This window comes from Aythya ferina (genome assembly GCF_964211825.1).
Source record: "Aythya ferina genome assembly, chromosome: 2".
Taxonomy (NCBI): domain Eukaryota; kingdom Metazoa; phylum Chordata; class Aves; order Anseriformes; family Anatidae; genus Aythya; species Aythya ferina.
In genome coordinates, this window is record NC_140297.1 from 69499388 (window position 1) to 69526535 (window position 27148).

At 38.1% G+C, this 27148-nt stretch overlaps 1 protein-coding gene across 1 annotated transcript in view; it reads left to right on the forward strand.

The window, feature by feature from the left end:
* Positions 1-27148, forward strand: part of LOC311432454 (uncharacterized protein) — a gene marked incomplete at its 3' end in the record, with an annotated part of 78822 nt that overhangs the window by 25152 nt on the left and 26522 nt on the right. The window contains exons 7-10 of the mRNA XM_084510904.1: positions 1554-1723; positions 15210-15286; positions 17433-17562; positions 19742-19981. Of these exons, the coding sequence (XP_084367030.1) occupies positions 1554-1723; positions 15210-15286; positions 17433-17562; positions 19742-19981 (617 nt within the window). The remainder of the gene's footprint in view (positions 1-1553; positions 1724-15209; positions 15287-17432; positions 17563-19741; positions 19982-27148) is intronic.

Sequence of the window (27148 nt, forward strand, 5' to 3'; positions counted from 1 at the left end):
AGGATTTGCAATAGGAATGTACTGTCCCTTCCATGATGTAAGCTTGCACTGCTCCTGTGAAAGCAGCAAGTCAAATGATTTACACCAGCTGAGCATATGTCCCATTGTGTCAACACAGTATGGAAGGGAACAAGCAATGCTGCATCCTCTGCTGCTGGCAATGTTTTCTTTTCCAGCACTTCCTGGATTTTTTCTGTGCTAGCCAAACCCTTAAAGTTACAGGAAATTTAAATGTAAATATATTTTTTTTTCTTTTTTTTTTCTTTTTTTTTTTTTTTCCTGTTAATAGTTGTAGGTCAAATCACGTTTCATTATGTTTGTAAGATGCTACGCAAAGAGATTCCGTGTACCCTAAGGTAATGGTTTCGGTTGTTTATATCTACTGTACGCTTCCCCTAACATGATTTTGAATTTGTATCCTGTTGTAATTAAATAAAAAACTACTTCCTGTGTGTTGGTGGCACTGAGGTGATTTAAGTACTCAGGAGGCTCAACAATTAAAGTCATTGCACAATGAGTAGTGAGCAAAACTGAAAATTTTAATAGCCTTAGTTTTATCTTTCCTTTTCTGGTCTTCATTAGAGAACGAGAGACTTCAAAGGGGCAGGATAAAAAAATCTTCTAACTGTTTTCATGTCTTAGGATGGACAAAGAGGAAGGCAAATAACTAGATATGCCTAGTTATTAAGAGGAAGGCAAATAACTAGATTTTTTTTTTTTTTTCAGGGAAAGTCAGAGATAACTATGAAAACATGCACTTACACAAAGAAATATGAAGTCAGATGTGGACAGCGTGATATATGTCATATCTCAGTGATCTTAATATAGAGGAATGAGCAAAAATAATTGTCTTTAATATGTGTACTGTAGCAGATATCAATGAGAAGATATGTTTTTAAGTAGCATATTGAATTGGAGTAAAGAAAGGAAACAGTTTGTCTGTGAGGTTAGCTTTATGAATGGGATTTATTTTTATGTATATACAGCACATACCTTTTGGTTCTGCATACATCATGGCAGTGAAATCAATGGAATGATGTGGGTGAGAGCAAAACCGGACCCAATTAATTAGGCGGGAGTTGCACACACACACCTTGGGAAGGAATCTGATCCTCTCGGGTGAGTGGGAGGAAGATGAAATGCTCGGTATGGCTCCCTTAGGGAGGAACCAAAGCCTCCCTTACAACTGAAGTTATTCCTAATCTTCCCCAGGAGTGAAAGCCAAAGTCATTCCAAACCAAAATTCCTTTAAAATTTACTGGGAAGTGAAGTGACCATAGACATGCATTGCACCCCTTTTTTAACCTCTTACGGAAAAAGCTGCACATGCTAAATTTGTTCCTGATGTTGCTTTTGAGGATAGTATTCCATATTCTTGGTAATGGTACTTGGAATCTGCCTGTGTTTTCATGGTTATTCATTTCTAGTAATTTTACAGCATATGCATCATTGTTTTTAAGTTTCGGTGGGCCAAACATCACAAATGAGGAGTACAAATCAATGAATGAAATCTCATTTGCTAAGTGAGAATCTGCCTCTTTTGTTTCAAGCAGCCCGTGTCACCAGTGAAGATTTTCCAGATTCCGTGATGCCTGTCAGCTTCAGTAAGACATGTGACCTTCACAGGGAACTTGAAGATGAAGTGATTCCTTCATATATCAAACAGTTTGAGAGAGATGTTCAGGATGACATAATTCTGCTTGGCAGCTTTTCACTGGAACAGGTCAGAGTTAAGAACTATAAGACAATTTTATCACTGGCTTCATAACATGATGCTAGCTTGTTAACCTTGTACACCCCCATTCTATTTCACTGCCTAGTGATACATATGCTGTGAAGGAAAAAGGTAACCAATTTCATTGGCCAGCTTTATGTCTCTGGAACTTTGCTAAGCTGAGCCTTTATCTTTGTCTCCATTTCAATATGATTAAAAATAGATTGCCTTCCCTGCTCCTTTCCTAAATAGTGGGGTGTCTCTGACTGCTCCACAGTAAATATTGCAATTGAGTTTCAATCAAGAGTCTAAGCTTAGGATATCTCTCTCTGAAAAATTTAACAGAGGCTTATTCATCTATCAACAAGGAAGTTCAGATTGGAACCCAGGCAGGATTTATGTAACAATATTTATTGTAGAGAAGCTAAAATTATTCTCAATTTATAAATCGTTGTGTAAGATTATGGTTTTCCTATGGTTTTCTTTCTGTCATTTCACAGTCTGAAGAGACAAGGTGAGGTTTATGTTGACAAAGGTGCAAATTTTCAGGGTTGAAATGATTCTCTGGGCACCTAACTACCATTTGTCCCTTTGAAAAATCTCATACCAAGACAAGGGGACAGGAAAAGAGATTAATTGATGAATCTATCATTTTTAATTAGCAACATGAGAACAGTGCACTGGCTCTGATGGGCTTAAAATAGGCTATTCAGTGACTGATGGTGATCAAAGCTTTCTTTTATTTTCAGAAGAATTTTTTTTTTTGAAAATTTTCATTGTAGGACTAAACCTCATCATTGCCTAGCTCATGTTGGTGGGGGACACAATTTCTTTCTTTGGTGCTTCTGTCTTAACCGTGGTGTGGCTGTATTTCCTTCCAGATGACTTTTTCATTGCTGTATGCATCATGGGTAAGAGGTGGTTTAGGGAATATTGTTCTGAGAACACAAAATGGGAGGAAAAAAAAGGTAAAAAGGCTCAGTATCAAGAAAATCACCTGCTTCTTGGCACTGATGGAGAAGGAATCTGAGAATAGATGAACTCGGGATACTGCACCTTTCCAGAAGAGGTTATAGTCTGTTGAGAGTCTGTACTTCAACTAAGTTTGGGTTATTTGGTTGTCTGAAAAGACTCAGAAGTCTCTGTGACACCTGAAGAAACACAACAGATTTGTCAGTTCTGTGGTTACATTCCTTCTGAACAGAGTCATTAAGAAGCTGATGGGCTCACTTAGACCTACTTATTGCATTTCTATTTTATTTTCTTCCAAAGGAAAGTAAGTCTTTATTTAACATGATTGCACTGGTATATCATCAGCTTGCAGATAGGGACTCAGTGCTTTATACTGCATAGAAAAAGTCTTGAATGCCTGTGTTTCCTGTCCCTTCCTGCCATGCATCTCTGACTTCAGCTGTCCAAGTCCTATTCAGGAATTCCATCATACTGATGTGATATCAGGTGCTACATCCACATCATGCAATGCTAAGTGTAACAGGAGGATCACTATAAAATCTATACCAGTTTCTAAATTAGTGTTGTATACATCCATCCTTACCTTGGAAGCACATAGAAAGGGGTCTTTCAGCCTCTATCAACAGAAAGCAGAAGATGACATTGGAAACTGGGGTTGCAAACTGTGTTGGGTCTGTCTGGGATGGAGTCACCTTTCCCTGCATCAGCCCACACAGTGCTGTGTTCTGCACTTGTAGCTGGAACAGCACTGATATCACTCCAGTGTTGTGTCTATTGCTGCGTAGTGCTGGCACAACATCAGGAGTCCTTCCAAGCCCCCAAGAGCCAGCAGGCTGAGGTTAGGCAAGTGATGGGGAGGGAACATCTCCAGGGCAGCTGACCTAAGCCAACCAAAGGGATATTCCATAACACCTGATGTCACACTCAGCAATAGAAAGGAGGGCTCTCATGGGGCTGTCCTCCTGAACAAGCACTACGCGTTTTGAGGCCCTGCTTCCTAGGACGTGGCCAAACATCGCTTGTTGATGGGAAGTATATATTTTTTTCCTTTCTCTCTGTGCTTCTGTGCGGCCTTATTGTTTCTTTTGTTTCTTTTTTTTTTCTCCCCATACCCTTTCCCTTTAATTTAACCATTCTCATCTCAAACCTCGAGCTCTTTGTGTTGTATTTTCTCCCCCTTTCTCTTTGAGAAGAGGGGGAGTGAGAGAGCAGTTGTGGTGGAGCTCGGTTGCCCACCTGAGCAAAACCACCACACAAACATGCACCCCTTATGTCCTCCTAGTATTCCAATACATCTAACAAAAATGTGAGCACACTCTGTTCTTCTTTAATAGACGTTCTGTCTGTTTGCTTTAATCTGTGGATATACACCTGTAGCACTGACAGTCAGAAACTACTGACGCGTTTCTGCAGCAGTTGTGCATTCAGAATGCTGTCCTATTCTTCAGAATCTGCCACTGCCATCTTTGGGATGCTGCCAACTTTTGTTGCTTGAATGCATGTTTAGTGATTTGAAAAATCTTTAATTTACTGCATAGTATTTACTTTGTATTGAGAAAAGATCCTCCTCTTCCTTCTGCAGGGTTAGTGAGTAACAGGTGTACTTTAGCCAGCATAATTTATGATTAGTTAATTTAATCTGCCATAAAGACATAAAGTGAGCCTGAAACAATCTTCTATCAATTTTGCCGTTAGAGGTAACATAATATTTTCAAATGTCTACCAAACTGAGTAATTAACCCTCAGGCTGAGTGAAGGAGTCTAATAGACATCTCTCTCACATTCCTTTGCTTTGACAAAATGAAAACAAAACATGGGAGCCCAGGGGTTAAAAATAGCAAGCGAGAGTTTACGGTGCATGTGAACAGTTTTATAACTGAGGTTCAGAAACATACTTGAGCTGTTGCTGCTTCATTTTAGGCTGCCAAAAATTTCCTCCAGTGAGGCGTCTGATTTGCAATAGGGCTTTGCTGGCAGTGTTGGCACAGAGGACATCCATGTATTAACTTTCTATCCCATAGTTCATTGCTTTTCTTCTCTGCTTTGTAGATTCATGGTAAATGGGTGGCTTTTGTTTAAACAGTAACTCAGTGTGTGACATCACCATGATTAAAAGTTTTTGAAACAGCTGATGCATTTTCAATAGTAAAAAAAAAAAAAAAAAAAAAAAAAAAAGTTCTGGAACTTTAAGCTACAGCTTTGTTTCATGTTCTGTTTTGTAATTGCAAAAGCTGATAGTTGAGGTTGGCAAGAAAAAGCATAAGAGGAGATCTGATAGGTTGTTGTAAAGAAAATATTAAGCAGATACTAACATTCTGTTAACCAGCACATTGAAGAATATTAAATTCTGAATACAATACTGTTTCCTGTGGCCTGCCATGTAGCCTTACAGATTTCAGAAGCCCCAATGACATTTGCTTTTAATAAAGAAAAATAAACTGTATTGAAAGAAAATCATAAATTTGGCCCTGTGTTACAGTAAAAACTGTGCAGGTAAAACCAAAGGAGGCTATGCAGAATTCCACTGAAAACATTCTGTAATGAGATAATCCAGGGATGCATGCTTATGGAAAGGACTTGATTTTACAGTGAAAAGAAATGTGCAGAGGAGAGGCCTGACATAATCCTGGCTTAACGTGTTTGATTAAAGGCAAGATGCTTTCAAAATATGAGAGACTGCTGAGGATGAAGCAAACACTGGTGACTGGGGTGAGTTTGTACTTGACAGGCTTTTAGTAACACAGTCTTTCCAATCCTTGATTCAAATGACATGGAAAAGTGCCAGATCTAAGATTTTCAGCTGTTTCTGAACTGAGACAATAAAAGCAACTACTCAAGCTTATGAGTGTTCTCAGAGGAAGTTAAGAGTGAGGCAATGATAAGGATCAATACTGCCCCAGAAGTCAATAATATCTTTCTTGCTTGACCATCTACTTCCTGTGGCTTGGCCAGTGTTCTTGACTACATATAACTTGTTATCAACTTCTATCTTTCTCTAAAGGACTCAGCAGCTGCTTTTAGCCCCCTGTGCAGGCCATAACACCTTGCAGGACTTGGTCATTATGACCATATAGTCAGTTTTGATATAAGGCCTCAATGTAAATTAATCAAGAACCTCTGAAAATAAAGTGCAAATTTTGCTCTTAAGTACTAGCAATTGAATTTATAGTAGTAAGAAATGAGTTATTTGTTGCAGGAGGGTAGTAATAAAATGTTGTCTTTTTTCATGAATTTTACATTTTGGTTAAACAAAGGTTAATGCCTCTGTATTAGACCTAATATTCTTACAGGATCAATATAATCGTTCCTCTGATTCCTTGCCATGTCATAGAGAGATCAATTTGTATGTTGGTAAAGTAATCAGTTTTCCTTTGGTTAACAGTGGATAACATGGGTAAAATTTGATACTATGTAAGGCAATAATGAATTTTCTCTCTAACCAGGATATAATCAGTGGTATCAGGCCTCGGTCATATAAAATACAAATGTGCATTTGCTTGCATGTTCTACCCTATTGGATAACACTGTTATTTACATATAGATGGTACCTGAAGACCTCCTTTCAACAAAGCTGAAACTTGCTAAGCATTATGCCATCCTGTGTGATCATTCCATGTGAATATGATAATTGCATGAATAGGTACAATACAGAATAGGAAGGTAACTTTTGCTCAGATGAAACCTGGCTACTCCTGTTTGACATTTGCCAAGATTTTATGTCTGTGGTGTTCAAATGAGTAATTTCTGTTTTGTTTTGTTTTACTGAGAATTGCAGGTCAAGAATACAAAAGCTGACAGTTTCTCTTACACCCCGCCTTAAAGGTGGGTTACTTTGTTTTCATAAAGCTAGCTATACACTACCCCCATTATTTGAGTGTCAAAGCATCTCCATGGTGTGTTAAAATAATGATTTCTATTCCATTTATGTGAAATAGTAGGAATTTATGGATATCTCCATTTTACTGAGGAAGAACAAGGGTACAGATGGACTAAAATCTATGCCCATTAGAAGTGCTTAGCACCTTATTCTGGAATATGTCATTAGGACAAGCTCATCAAATTCATCGTAGTCCTCCTAAATAGAATACTCGAGAACTACAGAAAAAGCACTTCACTGAAATCTAAGCTCGAAGGGAAAAACACAAGGCAAATTTCTCAAAGCCTGGGACATTGGGCTTCTGGCCTTTGGACTTTTGATGTCATAGAATCATAGAATATCCAAGATGGAAGGCACCACTGGAAGGCACCATTGAGTCCAACTCCTGGGTCTCCAAAGGACACCTCCCCTCCCCCCACCCCACACCCCAAAAAAAAAAAAGATCATGTGTCTGAGAGCATTGTCCAAATGCTTCTTGAAGTCTGGCAGGCTCAGTGCCATGACCACTTCCCTGCAGTCCTGCTTTGTCATAGTCCATGCCTCTCAGCTGTTGGTCTGCACGCATCAGGCAGACTCAAAACCAGACCAGTATGTGTAGCTATGGGGCTTCTCCACTCTGGCAACATGACATTTCCAAATATCTTTATTCTATCAGGCTTGCTCCTGATTCCTCAGCAGGAAGCTTGGGAACCCTCCAGACTTTTAAGGCTCCTTTCCATTGTTTCTGGACTCTCAGATTTACAGGCTTCTTTTGGAGGCAGAGGAGATGGAAAGGGAAGCAAGGAAGCAATGTCAACATAAGAACTCTGGAAAAGATGTTTTACGTATTTGTAAAGAATCTGTCACTGTGCTGTCAGGAAACCCGTAACATTGATAGGGCTGCTCTTTTTAATTGCAGTTCTCTTTTGATTGCTTTGTTCAGGAGGTATGTGGATTTTAAGTCAAGTAAATATTTAGATGGCAGTAATGAAAATCATGTGAAAAATTTTCTTTTATTTTTCACTGAAAAGGAGTTCACTTATGTTTTACTGTGTTCTTTCATTCTTTAAGATCAGAAGGGCAATCAAACAACTAAAACAATTCTTGATATTCTATTGGGCTGGAACAATGAATTGTACAGCTACTGTAAATGATGATACTGCATTTGCTGCTGCTTAAGATAATCTGACTGGTCAGCTCTCTGGCTCATTATCCTAATACAAACTCAAGTAAGGAAGTCTATTTCTATGGTTCAATAAACAGAGGCAATTGGAAAGATTCTTCAAAGAGAATCAGTGATTACCAAATCCTGTTGAAGTTTAAGTGCCTTCATCAAATACTGACCACCTGTTAAAAGAAGCAGATCTCATATGAACATTGTAAAGGAAAGAAAGAACACTACTGACACGTAGAGGCATGAACCTACAAATATAAATACAGTGAAAACAAATTTTTGGTTGCTTATATATTCTCCATTTTTTTTTCCAGTGAGGCTTTATTTGTATTTTTAATACACGTGGAGAAAAATGTAGCCCCACTTGTAGCTAAGTATACTGTTGACTAGTTTTTATGACAGTAGACTCTTTAGGGGGGTTAAGACTACACAGGTTTTACTGAGTTACAAATAAATTAATTTCTCTAAATGTTGTACCTTTTTTCTTCTGTCATCTTACAGTAGAACTGACTTCATTGAGAGGAATCTGTGCTGGATGGTACTTTTGAGCTTTGTTTCATGGAATAGAATAATTCAGGTGTAAAAAGACCTCTGGAGGCTTTCTAGACCAACCTCCTGCACATAGCAGGGCTAACATTGAGCTTTGTCAGGCTTTCCATGTATAATCTGAGTTTAAGGGTTTTGGAGTTGTTCACATCAGTTTCTTAATGTGAAACATAACCAGATCATCTGTAAATTGAGGGGCATAGGAATATTGGGAAAGACAATTTAGTTGCATTACATGCATACTAATTTGCTTCTGTGTACAAAGGTGGGAAATCATCACTGTTGCTTAACCTGCTGGCAATCTGTTAACATAGTTGGTTTCTCTCACTACTGTAGTAGACCCTTGGACAAGACACAGGTTTCAAGACGAGGTGGTTACATTGATAACATATAGCAAAATGTATACATTCAATGATGTCTCATCATAGCATGATGCCATGATATCATTGCTCACGTCAGCATTTGGAGAACAAATCAGACAAGAAGAGCTACATTTCAGCTGAAAATGTGAACCAATTGTGCATTTCAGTTAAGGTTGAATAGAGATGGAGCAGGATGGGGAATTCCAGGAGATCATCTGTCCTTTATAGAGAAAAAAATTTAGATGTGGCAACTTGTCATTTTCACTCTTTGTACTGGGTCTGGCTGGAATGTTAACTTTCCCGGCAGCAGCCCATACAGTGCCGTACTCTGTACTTGTAGCTGGAACAGCAGTGTTATCACACCAGTGTTGTGGCTACTGCTGAGCAGCAGTGGAACAGCATTGGGCCTTTCTCTAACCCTCCTAGGGGGTGGGCAAAAAAGTGAGGAGAGAAACATCACTAGGGCAGCTGACCTAAACCAATCAAAGGGATATTCCATACCATGTGGTGTCACACTCAGCAATAAAAGGTGGAAACAGGAAGAAGAGGGGAGGGGTGGGCTCTCGAGAAGACGTCGGTCCTCCTCTCGAACACCCGCTGCGTGCGTTGAGGCCTTGCTTCAAGGACGTGGTCAATCATCGCTCATTTGTGGGAAGTAGAGAGTAATTTCTTTCCTCTGCACTTCCATATAGCTTTCATTTATTTTGTTTGTTTGTTTTCCTCCCTTTTTCCCCTTTCCCTTTTATTTCCCCTTAGTTAAATTGTTTAGTTCATGGTAGTCTTTATTTAATTATTATAATTATTTCCCTTTAATTAAATTATCCTTATCTCAACCCGTGAGTTGTTCTTTGCTTTACTTCTCCCCCTCCTTATCTAAAGGAGGGGGAGTGAGAGAGCGGTTGTGGGGTTTAGCTGCCCAGCACGGTAAAACCACCACACTCTTATATCTAAGTCACTTACATACAGTGAACTGTACCTAAAGCATTGTATCCCTCACGGTAATTTTCAAATACTAATGATAAACCAGTGAATTTCTATTAATTACAAATGGTTCAAGTGTGTCTGCACACTTGAAATAGACAATGATGTGAGATTAAATACAAATGGAAGTTACTGAGTAAAGCTAAAGCCAATGCTTTTAGATTACAATTAAGTAGGCAAATTTTCAAGGCAGTGTGATGTCAGTTGAAAAAAGGAATGGGGACTGTAACGTCAGACCTAAACATCAGTTTTTATGGGTCTGTAACAAGCGGATTATTTACTATGACTCAGTTTTTACTATCTGCAAAACATACCTAAAGATAGATACCTGCATTAGGGAAGAATAAAAGAATTAAAGGAGTAAAGTTGCATGAGGGACTTTGAAAAGTTTATAGAAACAATAAAAATATTCTGTGCTGAAATTAACAAACAGGTTTAAATTAAGGAAGAGTGGGGGAAAAATACCCCCACAAAAAAAGACTCAGTATTTCTGATCAGTATTTCCTTTCAGTTTCTCTTCAGTTGTCCATGTCATGGTTTGCTGTCAGTATCCAGAAAGTAGAAAAAACTGTAGAATCCTGATTTTCTACATAGCTTATGAATATATATAGATAGATAGATAGATATTTAATATAAACTATTTATTTTAGATACATGGATTGACATATTTCACTTGGTTTCTACTGGCGATGATTGTTCTATACAAGCTTATACTGGATAGAATATGTTCCCTAATAAGCTGTAGTTGACATCTTCCATCATGTCTTCGTGTTTAGGCTAAGCTTACCTGGATCTTGGTAGCAGGTGATTTCTAGGCTCATCTGAAGAGATCTGAACTTACAGAGTTTTGACAGGCTGGCACATTTATGCTTAAAGTCTCTTCATCAATGGAAACACCATTGCAGCATTGTATATTTTCAGTGCTCTGCTATGGTTGTCAGACACTCTGATAAATGGCCTTGCATACACTTACAACACGCTGTAGATCTTGATGAGGACATCAAAGCTTTATGACCTTGATGCTGCATCTGCTCAACTGTGAAATGAGAAGCATTTGAAGTAGCACCTAGTGGTCCTGAAGAAACTACAGGTGGCCTCTCTGCGTATGGCATGTTAGAAATGAGAAGGGCAAGTCTTCTGTTGTGTGTCTGAAGAGGCAAAATCTTTATTTTGCATGAGCTAGGTAGCTCAGCGGCAGAGATCACTTCTGAATTTTCTTGGTGCCTCTTAAAATAAGTGACTTAAGTTCTTTAAATTGTTTGAATTGTCCTCTTGGATCAAATCCCTGCATGAAAATATCTGAGTTTTGGGGAAATGCAGGTCTTTGTTTAGCATGTTTACTTTACAGCTATGGTTTAAGTTTCTGTATCTGTTCAAGATTAGTGTCTTGAATTGAATATATATGTTATATAAAATTGTACACATCTCCAGCAAGGTACTGCTTTCCAGTGTTGATTGGTAGCTCAGTCTTCAACACAGAAAAGTTGTTACAAGTAAAGTAATACTTTGCAAATTTATCAAAATGATCAGCCTATAATGTTGTCACTAAATGTATCTGTATTACTCTGTGTAACAAGGGTGTAGCATAACTAAAATAAATCTCACTTTGTGTTCTGCAGTATCATTTTTTGAAAGAGCACGAGTTCTTCTATTTCTAGCCATTACAAATGGCTCAGTTGTTTGTTTTTAACTTTATGATCATGAAGAGCAAATTAGTTTAATTTTCTCATTGGAAGGAAAGCCATGGCAGAGGAGTTGCTTTTTCTCTCTTCCTTCTAAAGACATGTTTGAAAGTTTGTGACATGTTTTTGACAGAGGGCACCATGAATTTTGACACAACTTTAACCCTGGTTTTTAGCCATCTCCAGGCCAAGATCAACCAAATTCCAGTAAACAAAGACAAGTAAGAGTAGTGCAGCTTTCAAAGCTTTCAGTCCAGCTACTAAACTCTCTTTGCTTTCCATGAATGGCAGTTATCCTGCTTACCTCTTAATGCCTAATTTCCCTCTGCAGTTAACATGGAGGGGATGGGACTGTCAAAATCTCACTTTGGTGTAAAGAAAAGTGAACATATCTTGCAACATTTTTTTTTCTTGATCTCTTTTTTTTTTTTTTTTTTTTTTTTTTGCTATACATTGCACTAGACCTTGAAAGTCACTGGGATTGAACCTCCTTGCAGCAGACATAGTGTGGAGGAGGAGGGCTGGGTAGTACCAGTGAGACTAGAGACATGGGTTTTGTTTCTATCCCTGCTGAATCTTTGCTAGGTGAGCTCAGGCAAGTCATTTGCACCACACTCCTCCCAAATGTAAAAATGGGGTGGACAGGATGTTATGGCAAAATGATTTGGAATGAGTGGATGGAAATCCTAGGTAAAAGCTTATATTAGGGTGTTTGTTTATGGCTGGAAATGCAGCCTTTTGTGCGTGTTTCCACCTGCACTGTAATGTACTCATAAGTGATTTCTCAAGGTGAAAAAGGAAGGGATGCTGGGATGCATCTCTATGTGTAGTTCCCTACATGTGGAGGGCTACTGCAGTCCCTGCTGGTGGCGTCTCCGCGCTCCCACTGCTGTGCCCCTATCTAGTGGGGAGAACCTGCAGGAAGGTGGACCCTCACAGCATTACTCACAAGAAGTGCTATTTCATTAGGGCTGAAGCTCAACTTAAAATTTCAAATCACAGTGGGGTGAATAGTTTAGTAGAAGTTTGTAATATCAGTACTAGGGCTGGCCAAAAAAAAAGGAAAGGGTAAATATTTTTACCGCAGGACTTCATTAAATGATAGAAAAGCAATTCCGTTTTGCTTAGAAGCTTTGATGAATTTTGTGGGCTTTGTCCTAAGTGGAAAGGATGTGTTTTGTTTACATTTTTCCAAATTGAAAATTGCTAGAGGAATCAAAATCTACCGTTTGTGAAGTAGTTTCACAATGAAAATAGTTGGCACTGATTAATAGCACCAAGTCAGGTTCTTGGTTTTGCCTCTGCTGTAGAAACAATATTTAACATTGTGCTTCTGTAGGCTGATCTCAGACTGAAAGACCTCGTTCAAATATTGGTCTTGATCATGCACTCTGAAATCAATAGATGGGCCATTTGTATAATTACACCTCAAGGTAGCTGATGAAGAAACTAAGAAAGACTTCTGAAGAAGGGAGCTCCACAGCTAAATCGCTGCCTGGGTATCAGGATGGGAAATAGCACCAAGCAGTGCCGGGATTGAGCCCTTCTGTCTTCAGGCAAAAGGCCCTAATTCTCCAGTACATCCCATGTGAGCTCTGATGGGCATCCAGTGGTTCCCAGATTTTAGTCACTTTTTCTGAAGGGGCCCTCTATGTCTATTGACATGAAGAGAAACCACATTTCATGCCTTCTTTTTGGGAACACCCATTGTCAACAATGGGTCATTTTTATGGTCTAGACATGCTGGTGTCATGATGAGAAATGGGTGTTTAGTTACGTGTGCAATGGTATATGCTATTGAGTAAAAGCACTTGGATTTATTCCAGTAAATCTCTGATTCAAAGAATATTGCTACAATGATTATTCCACATTAAAAATGAAACAAAACAAAACAAAACAAAAACAAAAAACCAACTGCACTGGTTTTGAAAACTTACACATTTTTTCCTTTATTAAATTGCTTCCTGGTGATGGAAATGTCTAGGATTTTTTTTTTTTTTTTTTCTCCTACTGCATCTGATTTCCTTTACTTGCACACCCCTGAGGTAATTAGTGTAGGTTAAAATTTACATAACTGACTTTGGGGTTTTGCAAATAAGAAAGATGGAAATTTATTCAAGGTGGTGAATAATTCATTTTAAAGCGAGTTCCTGCTTTTTTTTTTTTTTTTTTTAATCATGTAGAAGATGTATTACAGACTCATAGAGGTTTTCTGAATAGGACCCTAAGCATTGAATTTTTGATATATTTCTTAGTGTAGGTAAAGAAATATTAACCATGACTCATTGCACTTTTCCTGTTCAATAAGATTTGAATAAACTTAACAAATTTATTAGGTAGATGATAGAGCTTTTAAAAAATTATCATGACACACTGTGACAAATATTTTACTAGGATCCAGTAGAAATAGCTTTAACTCATATTCCCATTGCCACTTCAGAGACAGAGATGGAAAACAGCGCAGTTCATACAGAGAATCCCAGTTCATATTTTCTTTTGAATATTCATTATTTAATTAAGATTAGAAAGATAAACAAGGGGATTGGATAGCTATGGGAGTCTGGTAATATAATCTTTTTTTTTTTTTTTTTTTTTATGTAAGCCTAGACTGGCAATGTCTGAAGGTTGTAATCTTACAGCTACTTGATATTTTAAGTGAAAAAAGTTTTCTGTGTTATCTTATTTCTTAACCCAGATGCCCACCTTATAAACATGGCTATTCCAGCTGTCACTAAGAGCTGGATCCAGCAGATAAATCATGAACTAAGCCTTCCTCTTGCCTTCCTAACTTTAGCGTTACCTGCCTCAGTCCAAGACTTTAAAGCCTCTTTCCATTTGCTACCAAACTCTGGTCTGCAGCTTTTGTCACTAAACTTTCTTTAGAACATTTAACACTGTTGCTTGGCACAGTGAAATGTCCCAGACATGACAGCCTGGTGCCCATGCCTTTTGGGAACTAAAAATGTTTCTGTTTGGTCCTTGCTGTCACTGGGATGTCTCTGCTACACTGGCAAGAGCACTTCTCTGTGGGACAGCCAGGGAAGACCAAGCTACACTTTTTCTTGGTGTGTTCTTCTGTGGCTGCACTCCCTACCAGACTGTGGGACTCAGTTGCCCTAACAGAAAGCTCCCAGCTTTGCTGGAGCAAGAGATGGGGCAGGAGCCAGCTCCCAGACCTTCCTAGGGAAGTGGTGTAGGTGGTGATTCACCCGGCTGGAGAAAGAAAATCAGTGACAGTATTTGTGGGGGTGGGAGAAAACATGGGTCCCTGTTCTGGAGACTTATAGTGAACTTAAGCCAAAAGCAGTCCAGGAGCATGAGGGCTTAGGTCCCACTAACAGAGAAGCAATTGTGGAGGGAGCATTGCCCATGATACAACTGCCACATGGAGAGCTGGAAGGGCTCAATGTGAGCCAATTTGGTCATGTCACCTTTGCAATCCAGGTATGTGCAATGCCTGACAGGAGCCTGCAGGATTTATTGTATCCATCTGAGGCTCTCTGCTGAGACAACTGGCAAGTCATACTGTGTTTTAAAGCAAATATGTTGTCTCTACTTTACTTCTAAATAATTTAAACAAGTTATGTTAAAAGCTATACACAGAGATATATGTAATATACTTTTTTGTAGTCTGCTTTCATACTCTGATAATATTTATTTTGGAAATGTAAAGGATTCTTTGCAAATAACTTTCCCAGTGCCTTATTTTTCAAGAGAGATTCCTACCCTTCATTGAAAACAGACAGATTCTTGTCCAGAACTTTTGCATTCTTTCTTCCAAAATATTTTTGGCTTTAAGGCTTGACAACAGTAGATAATTTTACACTTGTAGCTTGTATTTTCATGTTTTTCTGTATGTTTGGAAACAAGCTTTTTTTAAAAAAATTATTTATTTTTTCTTTTTTATTTTTTCGGCATGTAGGTCTCAAAGTACCACAAGGAAGTCTCTCACCAGAACAAACAAAAGTTGCAAGCCAGGATTCATGAGCTCTTTCAAAGGTAGGTCATATAAGAACTACTTTGTACTTCCAACTAATGTGCTTTCCCTCCAAAGGCCTTTCAGTGTTTTACAGATATTAATGAATGGAACTTCTTGCAGACAAAGAACCTCAGACGTAGAAAAATTAAGCCTGTGCTTCTGAAAGAGGCCTCTGTTTTTTGGTTACCTCCATTTTCAGATACCAAGCCTGGGCTGCAATTTTTAAGTGCTATGCACACTGCTTCAGAAGGTGATCAAATGGCTTCTCCTAGTGTCCTTCATCCCTGCCTCTGAGTTACCCTAAGAGAGTAAAGGAAATATGAATTGGAGCAATATTTTCATGATCAAACAATGCATGACCATCAGATAAAGACATGTATCAAAATACCTGTAAAGAAATGAATAGAGGAAATAAATAACTCTCATGGATAGAGCTTAGGAAGCTCTGTTCTACTGTGACAATTGATGAGCATGCTGGTGAGCACAAAAGATGCCTAATTTTACTGACTAAATTATTCTCTTGAATCTAATACCCAACAAAAGGGGAGAAAAGAGGAAAATGTTGCAACCCGAAAAGAGATCAACTGTGGTTATTTAAATGTTTGATGTTCAATAATGAAAACTGTTTACCTTCATAATTGTGTATTAGCAGCTAATAAAGGCAATAGATACAGTAGTTTAAAAGTAATAAAATCAACAACAAAGTGTATTTAATTTTAAATTGAATTGCAAGCAAATGGGTGTCCTAATGAACCCCTGTGTCAATGCAGCTCTAACCAAATTAACTGAAATAATTTCCATCATGAGAAACTAAATAAGTACAAAGTTCCAAACAGACCATTATTTTTGAGGAGGAAAGTTAACTTCTCAGATGTTTCAACTCTAAGAGCTAGCTAGTGACTTTCAAGGGACATCTTCTACTCCCTCCATTTAGGGAAATTGGACCCAAGTTTACCTGAATGCAGCTCAAAGATAAAACTTCTGAGGTTGGTTGACCATGCATTTCTTGTGTTCAGTCCTTAACACCGCAGATTCTCGTCATTAGTTTTGGTCAGTTGTGGCCTGGGCAAAATTCCCAGTTATGTCATTGACACTAATGTCTATGCAGACCTTCCAGCTAATTCAGATGTTGTCTGTGCATTTACATGATTCAATTTTCCTGGTAGAAGAATCTGCAAAACAATTGACCTATGTGCCAGTGACAATTTAGCTGATGCAAATCTCTATATATGTTTCTAAAATAATCTTAAAAAAAAAAAAAAAAAAAAAAGGGTAAGCAAGATCTGAGTAGAAACTGGTTTACAGCAATGTGTCAAGAATTTGGAGACAGGACTACCTATTTTGCATTATTGTAAAAGACTTAGTTCTCCATTTGATTCTGCTGAGCACTAAAACTGGAGATTTTCCCATACGTTACAGTGTATTTTGTGCATCCTGTGCATTAAGTAAGGTGGTGTTGGAGTATCCTGTAAAATTCTGTACTTACACCACTTCCCGGAGTTCTGTTTTGGTCTGTGGATCTCCCTTAAGCGAAAATTCCTCATGGTGATATAATTACCCCAAAAGCTACTTTAACAAAAAGTTAACATATGAATGCCAAGGAAAGTTTAATGATTGACATACAGATGAAAAGCTCTGTGTGTGCATTTATGTAGTTATATATACATATACAATTTATCTATATAATACTACTTTAAATTAGGTTTATAAAAAATACAAGATTTATATCTAAAGCTATAAGATTGTTTTGAAAAAAAGACTCAGATTGATAAAAGCAACTCAGTCCCTAAGGAACTAATGATTCCCAAAAACATGTTTCAAAGCTGTCAATTGGTCCTAAAAGTGTCAACAGAGACAATGACTTCCTACTTTAATTTTGTTAATCTTGAATCTGAGCCTAAAAGTTCCTTTATCTCGACATGTGGCACAGACTGACAAATAAAGGTTGTATTACTGGAGCTGTGACTGTATTTTTCCTGTGTTACTTTTTGAAGCCTATCCATTTCTCTGCATTGCACACTGTTGTTTCCCCTAGGTGTTCTCTGCAGGGTTTATGATATATTCCAGGAAAACATCAAACTGTGATGTAGTTCCAATGGCAAGTGTTTCTCATGTCTGCATTGTAGTTGATTTCTTTGCAGTTCTTCTTCCCTCTTCCCTTTGTAGCCACTGCAGAGCAGAAAGTCAGCCATTGACAGCAAAGGTGAATGGATGTGAAGAAGAAATTGTAGCCAGTTTTGGTAATCTTGCAGGCATGAAAACTGGATTAAATGGAGCAGCAAGATTTTGTGGGAAGGTAAGGTTCTCCACAAGTGCTCTTTTTGCTAATGCAAACTGCTAAAAGACTAGATCAATTGTATTGCATTATCCTATATTTTATTTCCTTTCATGGTTTAAGAGGATAGAATTTAGCATGTTTGAAAAAAATATACAACAATAGTACCCATACACTTAAAGAGAACATCTAAAGCTATTAATGGTGAATCATTTGGGCATGACAAGAGTTCTTCAAAACAGTTTGTCAGTGCTGGCCAAGCAAAGTCTTTCAGCAGCAGATGAGAAAGTTATGCCACCATGCAAATGAGACAGGCTTGAAATATGATGAATCTTCTATCTCCTTTTCCTACTCAACTGACACTCGCTTTCAGGAAGGTTGTAAATGCAAGAGAGATTGTGGTATAATTCCTCAGACTGGCGTTTCTGCCCCCCAGTCACTATTCGATTATCTTCCAAATTGCTGTGTTTCAGAGAGATAAAGATTTTTTATGGCTTGCTGACTTGAAACAACCAGAAGAGCCAGAAAAGAGATGGCTAACCGGCCATGCATAGTAATTCCATTGGTAAATGACAAAATCTTTGTTTGTATGACATTTCCAAAATTACTACAGAAGATGAATCTAAAATACAAAATGTCACATTTGGCATGCAAAACTATCACTATATATTTCAGTATAAAATTCATAGAGGCGTTTAATTTAGAATGTGTTTAATAACGAAGTCTGCCTGCATCAGTAATCCTGCCTTGAGGTTTAAAAAGATTGTCTTATTTATTCACATAGTGTTAATTTTTTATATATGATTTAGAAACCAAAAATATTAAGGTTAAATCTTCATTGTTAATTAAGATTTTCTAATTAAGCTGAAAATAATTGTCATTCAGATTAGTTGTTAACTATGGTTTGTGTTGAAAAACAAAAGAACTTTAACAAATTCAACTGTTTATTTAACTGCTTAAATTAATTCCAGAAGCTTTCTATCTATATGGAAATATGCTATCTATTCCGAAATAAATCCAAGGCAGGATTAAAGAAGAGATTATTAGCTACCGTATACTCAAATTGCAAGACTAGTAAACCTACTAGTCAATGTAGCCATTTGATTTTGAAGTGTGACATGGATTCTTATGTTACATTATGCTAGAAGAAGACTACTCTTACACTAGAATTTTCTCAAAATAGTGGAAGAAATTGGTTCCTTATTGGGGGAAAAAAATCACTGCTGATTTGAAGCAGTAAATAATTAATTATTGGAGAAGTCATTTTAGTCATTGAAGTTAACACTGGAGCTAAACTGGGACTGCCTGTTATATGCATGATCTTGCAGAAAGTATTTGGGAATACTTTAAAAAAGTATTTCAGAAAGTATTTGTGAATACATACCAGAAAGACTAATATGTATGCTGATATAGTGGGATGGACCCTATACTATTACACAGATGAGACTTGCAAGGATCATACCACTATGCCTGTTTTCCTCTGCCAACCTCCACACTACAAGCTGAGCATACTAGAAAAGCACCAAAAAGACATTTCAGATACGCAACACAGCATTTATACCATACTAAGCATTCTGTAACTCAGACAACATCTTGTCAACAGCAAGGAGCAGATGTTTCCCTTTGTCTGGACTTGGCATAAAGGTGCCTGTAGGGAGTTGTTATTAAACTCAACACGTGTTGCACTTTGATTACTATTTTTAAGAGAATCTGATTATATGATAAGCAGAAGGTGAAAGGATACTCTGCATATTACACAGCACTAACAGCCTTGGTAAGGCTAATAATTAGTATGAAAACATGGTATGCCCTGCCTCTCTGTGCCTGCAGCCTGCTCATCATGTCATGTATTGTGCCCGTCCTACAAAGCATTAAATATTTTTGAAGGTGTTGCTTTCCAGTGAATTCTGCCTTACTATTGCAGACTAATGGTTTCTGGTGTCATACTTCAACAGCTCCACCTTCCCCTCAAGGATTGAACTGAAGGATTTTATTAGCAGTATTTCTATTATTTTTTTATCTGTTATATCTACGACTTTTGACCTTCCTAATTGCAGATCCTCAGTTAGCAATAGGTAATTGCAGCCTGAACAAGAAATATGCTTCTTGGTAACTATTTTCACAAAGAAATTTTTTTCTGGCTAATTGTATGGCTAAAGTCAGCTCAACCCAGGTCAGTAACTCAGAGCTTTCTCCCTAGGTTAACTGCTCCAAGACATCGCAGCTGATAGAAATCCACATCAAATGCCTGAGGGGAGTCAAAGATAAGGTTCCCAAAGGCCATTATACACTGAAAGTTTCCATTCTCAACCGCTTAGGTGGTCGCTTACTGCAGTGGCCCAAACTGAAGGAACAGCCTTGGATCAGGACCACTCTGCCTGTTAGTCATGATGGAAACTTCTACAACACTGAGATCTACTTCGGACAAAGTATCCACACAGTAAGCAACACATCTTAAATATGCTGTCTTTGCTTTGAAAGTTAAAACACATCCGCTTATTCTCCTTCAGGCTTATATATTTAATGCATTCCATCATATTCATAATTTATTTAATAATTTAAGGTGCAATTTAGGAAGGTGCATTTTTCCCCCCTAGGTTAACCCTCATCACTCACTCTAAAAGTGCCAAATATACACTGCATCATGTAGTGTTGTCAGCTAATTTTAAATTTTACTTTTATTCTCTCTTATCTACGCAGCTTGTCAGCTATGTAATTTGATTTCAGTAAAGTAGCTTTAGAATAATAAATGAACGAGTGGGTGTATATAAACACATGAATGCCCAAATCCTTCTGTGAGCTTTTAGCTCTATTGACCCCTATTTGCCAAAAAAGCAGCATTTGGATTATTTTGGAAGGAGCCCAAACACTTGAGGCTCTATTCTGTCTTTTGTGACTGAGGCATACATATTTTCCTGCCTAAGCATGCTGTGCATGGCAGGATTGTTGTGTGTCAGTTGCTTGCTCTTGTAGCTAATGCCTAGTGCTGGTTGAAGCATTGGTCTTAGCTAAACTCTCTGGCACACAAAAGCTTCTTTACAGTTTGGGAATCAACCCTGTTTTTTCTCAGTGTCTTTTTCTGTTATGAGGCATTGATAGATTAGGAAGGACAGCTTTTCTGTTTTCAATTACTATTTATTTTACAGTACAACCTGAACGGCAGATTTCTTTCCTTCACCCCATCCACTGCATTAAGCATTATGTAGATACAGAACAGAAAGACAGTCCCTATTCCTTTCAGATAAAGCAAATTTACATATCCAACATTGATGCTTTGAGTTACTTGTGGATAGGTCATTTCATCTATTGGGTTTGTGATATGTGAATTGCCTCTAAGTCACATTTTCTGCTGTTTAATTGTTTATCATTTGTAATAGATAATGAACAATCTGTTCATAAATACAGCTGTTGGCATGAAAAGAATCACACATACAAAGAGGGAAATTGTGAATGTGACTCTCACATGATGTTAAAACAAATACATGTAACTGTCAGAGAAATCACTGATGCCAAGTTGAGATTCCTCCATCATTGGGAGGATGAAGTATTGTCTTCTCAGATTTCATTGAAAGACGACTAAGGGCAGTACTACTGAATGACTCCAGCAAGCCCCACCTCTTGCTTTCAGCATTGTGTTTCTCCTGGGTCTCGCCTGCTGCTTTGCTCCCACTGGGGAATGTCCCCTATTCAAAACTGCATGGCTTAGTTCTCACTACTAAGCAAGAGCTAGTTCAGAATGACCAGTCTCTTGTCCAGCTCCTCCACAATGTGAAGGAATCACAGAATCACAGAATTGTCTATGTTGGAAGAGACCTCAAGATCATCGAGTCCAACCTCTGACCTAACACTAACAAGTCCTCCACTAAACCATATCGCTAAGTTCAACATCTAAATGTCTTTTAAAGACCTCCAGGATGGTGACTCCACCACTTCCCTGGGCAGCTCATTCCAATGCCTAGCAACCCTCTCAGTAAAGAAGTTCTTCCTAATATCCAACCTAAAACACCCCTGGCATAACTTTAGCCCGTTCCCTCTCGTCCTGTCACCAGGCATGTGGGAGAACAGACCAACCCCCGCCTCGCTACAGCCTCCTTTAATGTATATTTTATAAAGAGCTGAGCCTCCTTTTCTCCAGGCCTCAACAAGCCCAGCTCCCTCAGCTGCTCCTCGTAGGACTTGTTGAGGAGTATGTGCAAAATCTGAATACTTGTCTTTCTATGAATCTCTGCTGAGTTGTGCAGATACCTCAAAAACTGCTTAGAGATGGCTAATTTTGCTCCATTCAAAGGTCTGAGAGAAATGTTTGGTAATTCTACCATTGTTTCAGAGTTTGATATAAAGTACCCTTTGAATCTCACAGAGGACATCTTCACCAAACTTCATTTTAGTCTAGTTAACCAGTGTGCAGGTCTCAGGGAAGTCCAATTAAAATTCAGGACCAGGAGGAGCAGTTGGACTAAATGAACCCCTGTTGATTCCCTGTCTTCATTACTGTATAATGGATAGAAAATCTTTCATAATTTTAGAAAGCCTCCTTCATCAGCTTATTCTAAATACATACGTGTTGTATCCTGAACATTTCTACTTTTCTGTTCTTCCACCTTGGAATTGCCACAAAATCTGAATGTGTGTTTCAAAAGAAACCCCTAAGATCTGTGCTGAGATGGGGAAAATTTCATGGTTCAGATGATTCGTGTCTACTACAAAACTTAGTGTAAGCAGTGAGGTCTTATTGGTGAGATGCAGATGAGTATCTGGGGTTAAACACAATCATAAATACAGCACTGTTGCCCTGGGATATATTACAGGGGGGAAATGCAAGTGCTCACAGATGAAGAATAAGCTTTTGTTTTCATTGACCAGAATAATGATAGGAGTTTAGTGTAAACATGGTGAAAAGGAAGACATGCATGCTTGATATTGAAGGAAAGCCTAGTTTTAACTAATACATTAGAGAAATTGTTCCAGAACACTACATCCTTCCAAAAATAATAACCTTGTCATGTCGGCAAAGTTGGTGTCAGCATGGGTTACCTGCTGCGTACAGAAAGTGCTGGTCATGTAAGTTAGACCTGCCTCAGGGCTAGTCTGACTTGCGCACCTGACCTTTTAGAAATGTTTTTTGTTCATTAATCAATGTTCTTTGCTCCAGCTTGCCAGCTCCCCTTCCTTCCCCTCCTTCACTGTCCTCCTTTCTAGTTTGTCAGCCTACCTCCCCCAATAACCTCTGACTACATACTAGACAGTGGCTCCTAATAGTTCCAGTTGAATTTTATTTGGTTTTCAGTAAGGCCAGATGGTCACACAAATTATACTGGACAAAACATACACGGATCCTTTGGATAGGGATAAAATGTAACTGCTGTTTCAAATGACTCTACCATTTTAGGAACAGCACCTAACAGCATGATCTGAAGGAGACTTGTTTTAGACCCTGCATTTCAAGGACATTTTCACACATTTAATTTATGCAAAGGGGCTGTAGGCTTTCTGTGAGTTAATGATGTCTGGTTTACATGAAGCAGGAGCTAATCTGAAGCTTCACTCACCTTCTAACACAAATTGAAGTCAAACTCAATCTGAAACAAACAAAAAAATGCAGTAGGTTAAAACTAGAGGTAAAGAACCTTTGTTCTTAAACTTTCAATATGCACTGACGGATTTTTGCCAAGTTTGCATTCAAAGTTGAGTAAGAAGAGGATAAGAAAGCAGAAATGCTTACTTTGCATCTGGTAAGGCAGTTATTGAAATTAGATTTTCCTTGACAGTGCCTGCAAAGTTGTAACTGCATCATCTTTACACCAGCCCAAGGATTTTACTAGTATAATTTCCTTATCAGTGTCTCATAGTGGCCAAAATCCTACTGTAGTTAAATCCTAGGTATTCAGTGAACATTTTTTGCTTAGTGTATTTACAGCAATGCCTTATTACTCCAAAGGATCCATGTCACATCACTGGTGCAGTGTTAGCAAGTCTAGATTATTACATTTTTCAGCTTAATTATGACTTTAAGAGCAGAAACAAAAAGTTGTGGTGCATGAAAGTCTGATTTTGCTCAGAAAAATAAAATTAGTCCACTTAGTTTAGTTCAGTGAAAATTAAAACAGCTGTACAAAATAATTATAACAGTAAGATATCCCACACTTTTCAGAGTCAAAATATTCATTGCCTTCAATGGAATAAAAATTGAGTGTGGCTAAAATGGCACACTTTCTTTAAAACAAACAAACAAACAAACAAAACAAAGCACACACACAACTGTTTTCACCTATAATTTGTTATCATTACAAAAATAATTTCAACTATACATTGAAAGTTTCTCCTACTACAAAAAGTGAATTTGAAAGAAATGTTCCTATTTCAAGTATATGCAGATTTTTAAATTTAATTATAAACAGACCTGGAAACTTTTCCCAGAAAAATATTACCTGTTAGGAAGTGAGGTTTTGTTCAGAAGGGGAAGTTCAGGTAGGAAATTTTCAACATTTATGAATAACACTGTAAGCTGATGAGGTTGCCTGCAAGTGACATTTAGAAAACATTCATTAAGCCACTCATTCACCTGCAATGTCAGTTCAGCTCTAATTAAGGGAATCACAGAATCATAAACCGGTTGAGATGGAAAGGGACCTCTGGAGGTCATCTGGTCCAACACTCCTGCTCAGGCAGGGGCATGTGTGAAGCTTCAGGGCCAGTTTTATCGGTGTTGGGCTTCTCAAGCAGCCTTTTGACCACAGTCTCACTGCACCCATTTGGCAGCTGCCCTTCTTCTGTGCCAGCCTCTCAAAATTGGTACTTTGGCAAAAAGAATGTGAGCTCCAGGAGTATGTCATCACAGGAGTGACACATTTTCCCCAATGTACCTGGAACTGGAGATGGCACTAAATCAGTCCATATGCATATTGAACCTGAGTTGGTGACAGAACAATTCACATATCTGTAGATTTTAAGGAGTATATCAGCTGGTTAATATTTATGTATCAGTGTGGCAAGGTACTAGCAATATTGTAACAGTAGCTGGGTACCATTTTGTTTTACTTGAGGGAAATTCAGTATGAATAAAACAGCAACTTTTCAAACATGACATTTAATCCACACATGTAAATCATACCAGGAGATCTATTATTCATTATTAAAAGGGCACCATATTTTTATTACACTGAAAATGAAACACAAATGCTGTGAAAAATTTAGTGCCTTTTCCTGAAGTTTCAGGACACTTATCATGCAGTCATCTAGCAGAGGCTGACACTCATTTTAAAATATAGCTACAAAAATTAATAAATTTAAGTCTTTTGCTTAGAAAAAGAGGATGTTCCATTTCACTGAATGAGGTGGATTTATTTTTTATTTAAGGCTTCCTAAATACTTAAGATGGCCAAGTACTTTAGTAATGTTAAGACTCAGATTTAGATCTATAACAAGTAAAGTTCATATCTTTGTTGTTATTAGTCATTTCCAGCATTTTCTTCCCTGAAGTGCATTTTGAAAACTACATACATCAGAAACTGATTAACATGTCCTAAGGTATTAATTCTTAAAATATGATGAAACAAACAGTTTCAAGGAACTTACTTTCTGTATGTCAGCAGCTGTCTAAGGACTCTGATGCTTTTAGTAATTACAAAACAAGGTATCATTAGGAAAAGTAGAGCACAAACTTTTTTTCTCCTTTATTTTGTTCTTGAGCTAAATGGTGGCACAGATGAAGAACATTTAGCTGTAGGACACTTTATAGGACATAGCATAAGACTCTGATACACGATGAAAAAGATAGGAAGTAATAACACATGGCAGTGCCAGAGGACTTCTAAAATGAGAGCCTCTTAAATTTTTCCTGGATGCAATTATTTGCAGTTGGGATGATAAGGTGCTACGTGAACCTTTTGGTAAATGCAAAAGCTAAGCTTAGATGGATGCTTGCGTGTATTTGAAGACTGCAATTCTGTTTTTTTTTTTTTTTTTTTTTTATGTTATTTTATTTATTTATTTATTTATTTATTTTTCACACAGCAGGAACACATATATACGACTGCTTCTGGTTTGTTTATCAGAATTTGTTTGGGATTTTGGTTTTCAGGTGCTATTTGCTAACAATCTTTTTGTAACAGATCCTGAAGATGTGTGTTTTCAGAGCAATTCTGTCCTGGCTGTATTACACCTCTGGGGACAGGTCATTATGGTGTATTGCAAGCAGCCCTCAGATTTGGTGCTGTTTATACCATGTTCAGTCTGGTGCTGGACCTTCAGCAGTGCTCCTCTTCCAAATGGTTGTGAACTTTTCTCCTCACTGTGGGTCTAGAAAACAGTGTCATTGTATACCAATCACAATTCAGCTGGAACCAGCTGAATTCCCAGGATGGCACTGGGGCACTTTGCTGCCCGTTGATGGTCTTTACCAACATGGAAAGCTCCATTTCCAGCACTGTGTAAAGACTTGAAGGGATTCATTAAGTCTGGTGTGCTGGCATTATAAAGCCATTGCATAATAGTAGAATCTATTGCATCTACTGTATTAAGTGTTATGCAATTGATTTACATATGGAAAAGGTTAAAGCTTATCCCTGTTTTTGTTTTCAATAATTATTTGGACTTATGTTGTATGTTGTCTAGTCATTGTGTTCATGTAGGATTCTTGGATTGTACTGCATGTGCTCTTGCAGCTTAGACCAAAGCATACTGCCCAAACACCTCAGAAATGTGACCTACATTATAATGCATCGCATCTAATTTAGGATTAGATATGTGGTCTGTATTGGAAATAGCTAGCAGACATATGTTAAAAATCAGGAGTGTCTTGGTACAGGCTTTTACTTTGGACCACTGTGTGTCCTCTTCCTTAATTAATGGGAAATTATATCTGTAAGAGTGCTTGGTATGAGCCAATGGATGCAACAGTTGGGTGCAATATCTTATCGGGCAGATCAGCTGAAACACAGAATGCAGCATTCTCTGCCTTTATCCTTAGCTCCAAGTAAACTGCAGACAACAGAGGACACCAAGAGCAAACTAAATATCTGTCACAACAACAACAAAAAATAATGATGAGAGTGTAAAAATGTTGTGAGTGGAGCAATTCCAGGACTCACCAGATCTGACATTCTGGGACTAAAAAAAGGCTTAAACTGTGTGTTGGTCCATATCTGCAAGCTGTGAGAACCAGAAAAACATCCTCAGAAGGCACTTTTTTTCTTAAAATGTCTGGCTTTGAAGCACTTCGTCTTTTCAATAGTTATCTACCTACCCTATGAGGAAAGAGTGAAGGAGTTAGGCCTTTTCACCCTGAAAAAGAGAAGGTTCAAGGGGGACCTCATCACAGTACTGCAGTACTTAGAGGGTGTCTACAGAGAGGACACAGGCTCTCTCTCCACAAGGAGACACATGGAGAAGACAAGGAGCAAGTGGTACAAGTTGCACCCAGGAGAGATTTCAACTCTATATAAGAAAGGAAATTTACACAGTAAGAGCAATCCATCACTGTAACAACCTCTAAAGGGACATGGTGCAGCTCCCATCACTGATGGCTTTTAAGATGTGGTTGTACAAGTATTCTGGATAATATCATCCAGGCATCTCCTTCCCACAGAAAGATGGACCTGGTGGTCTT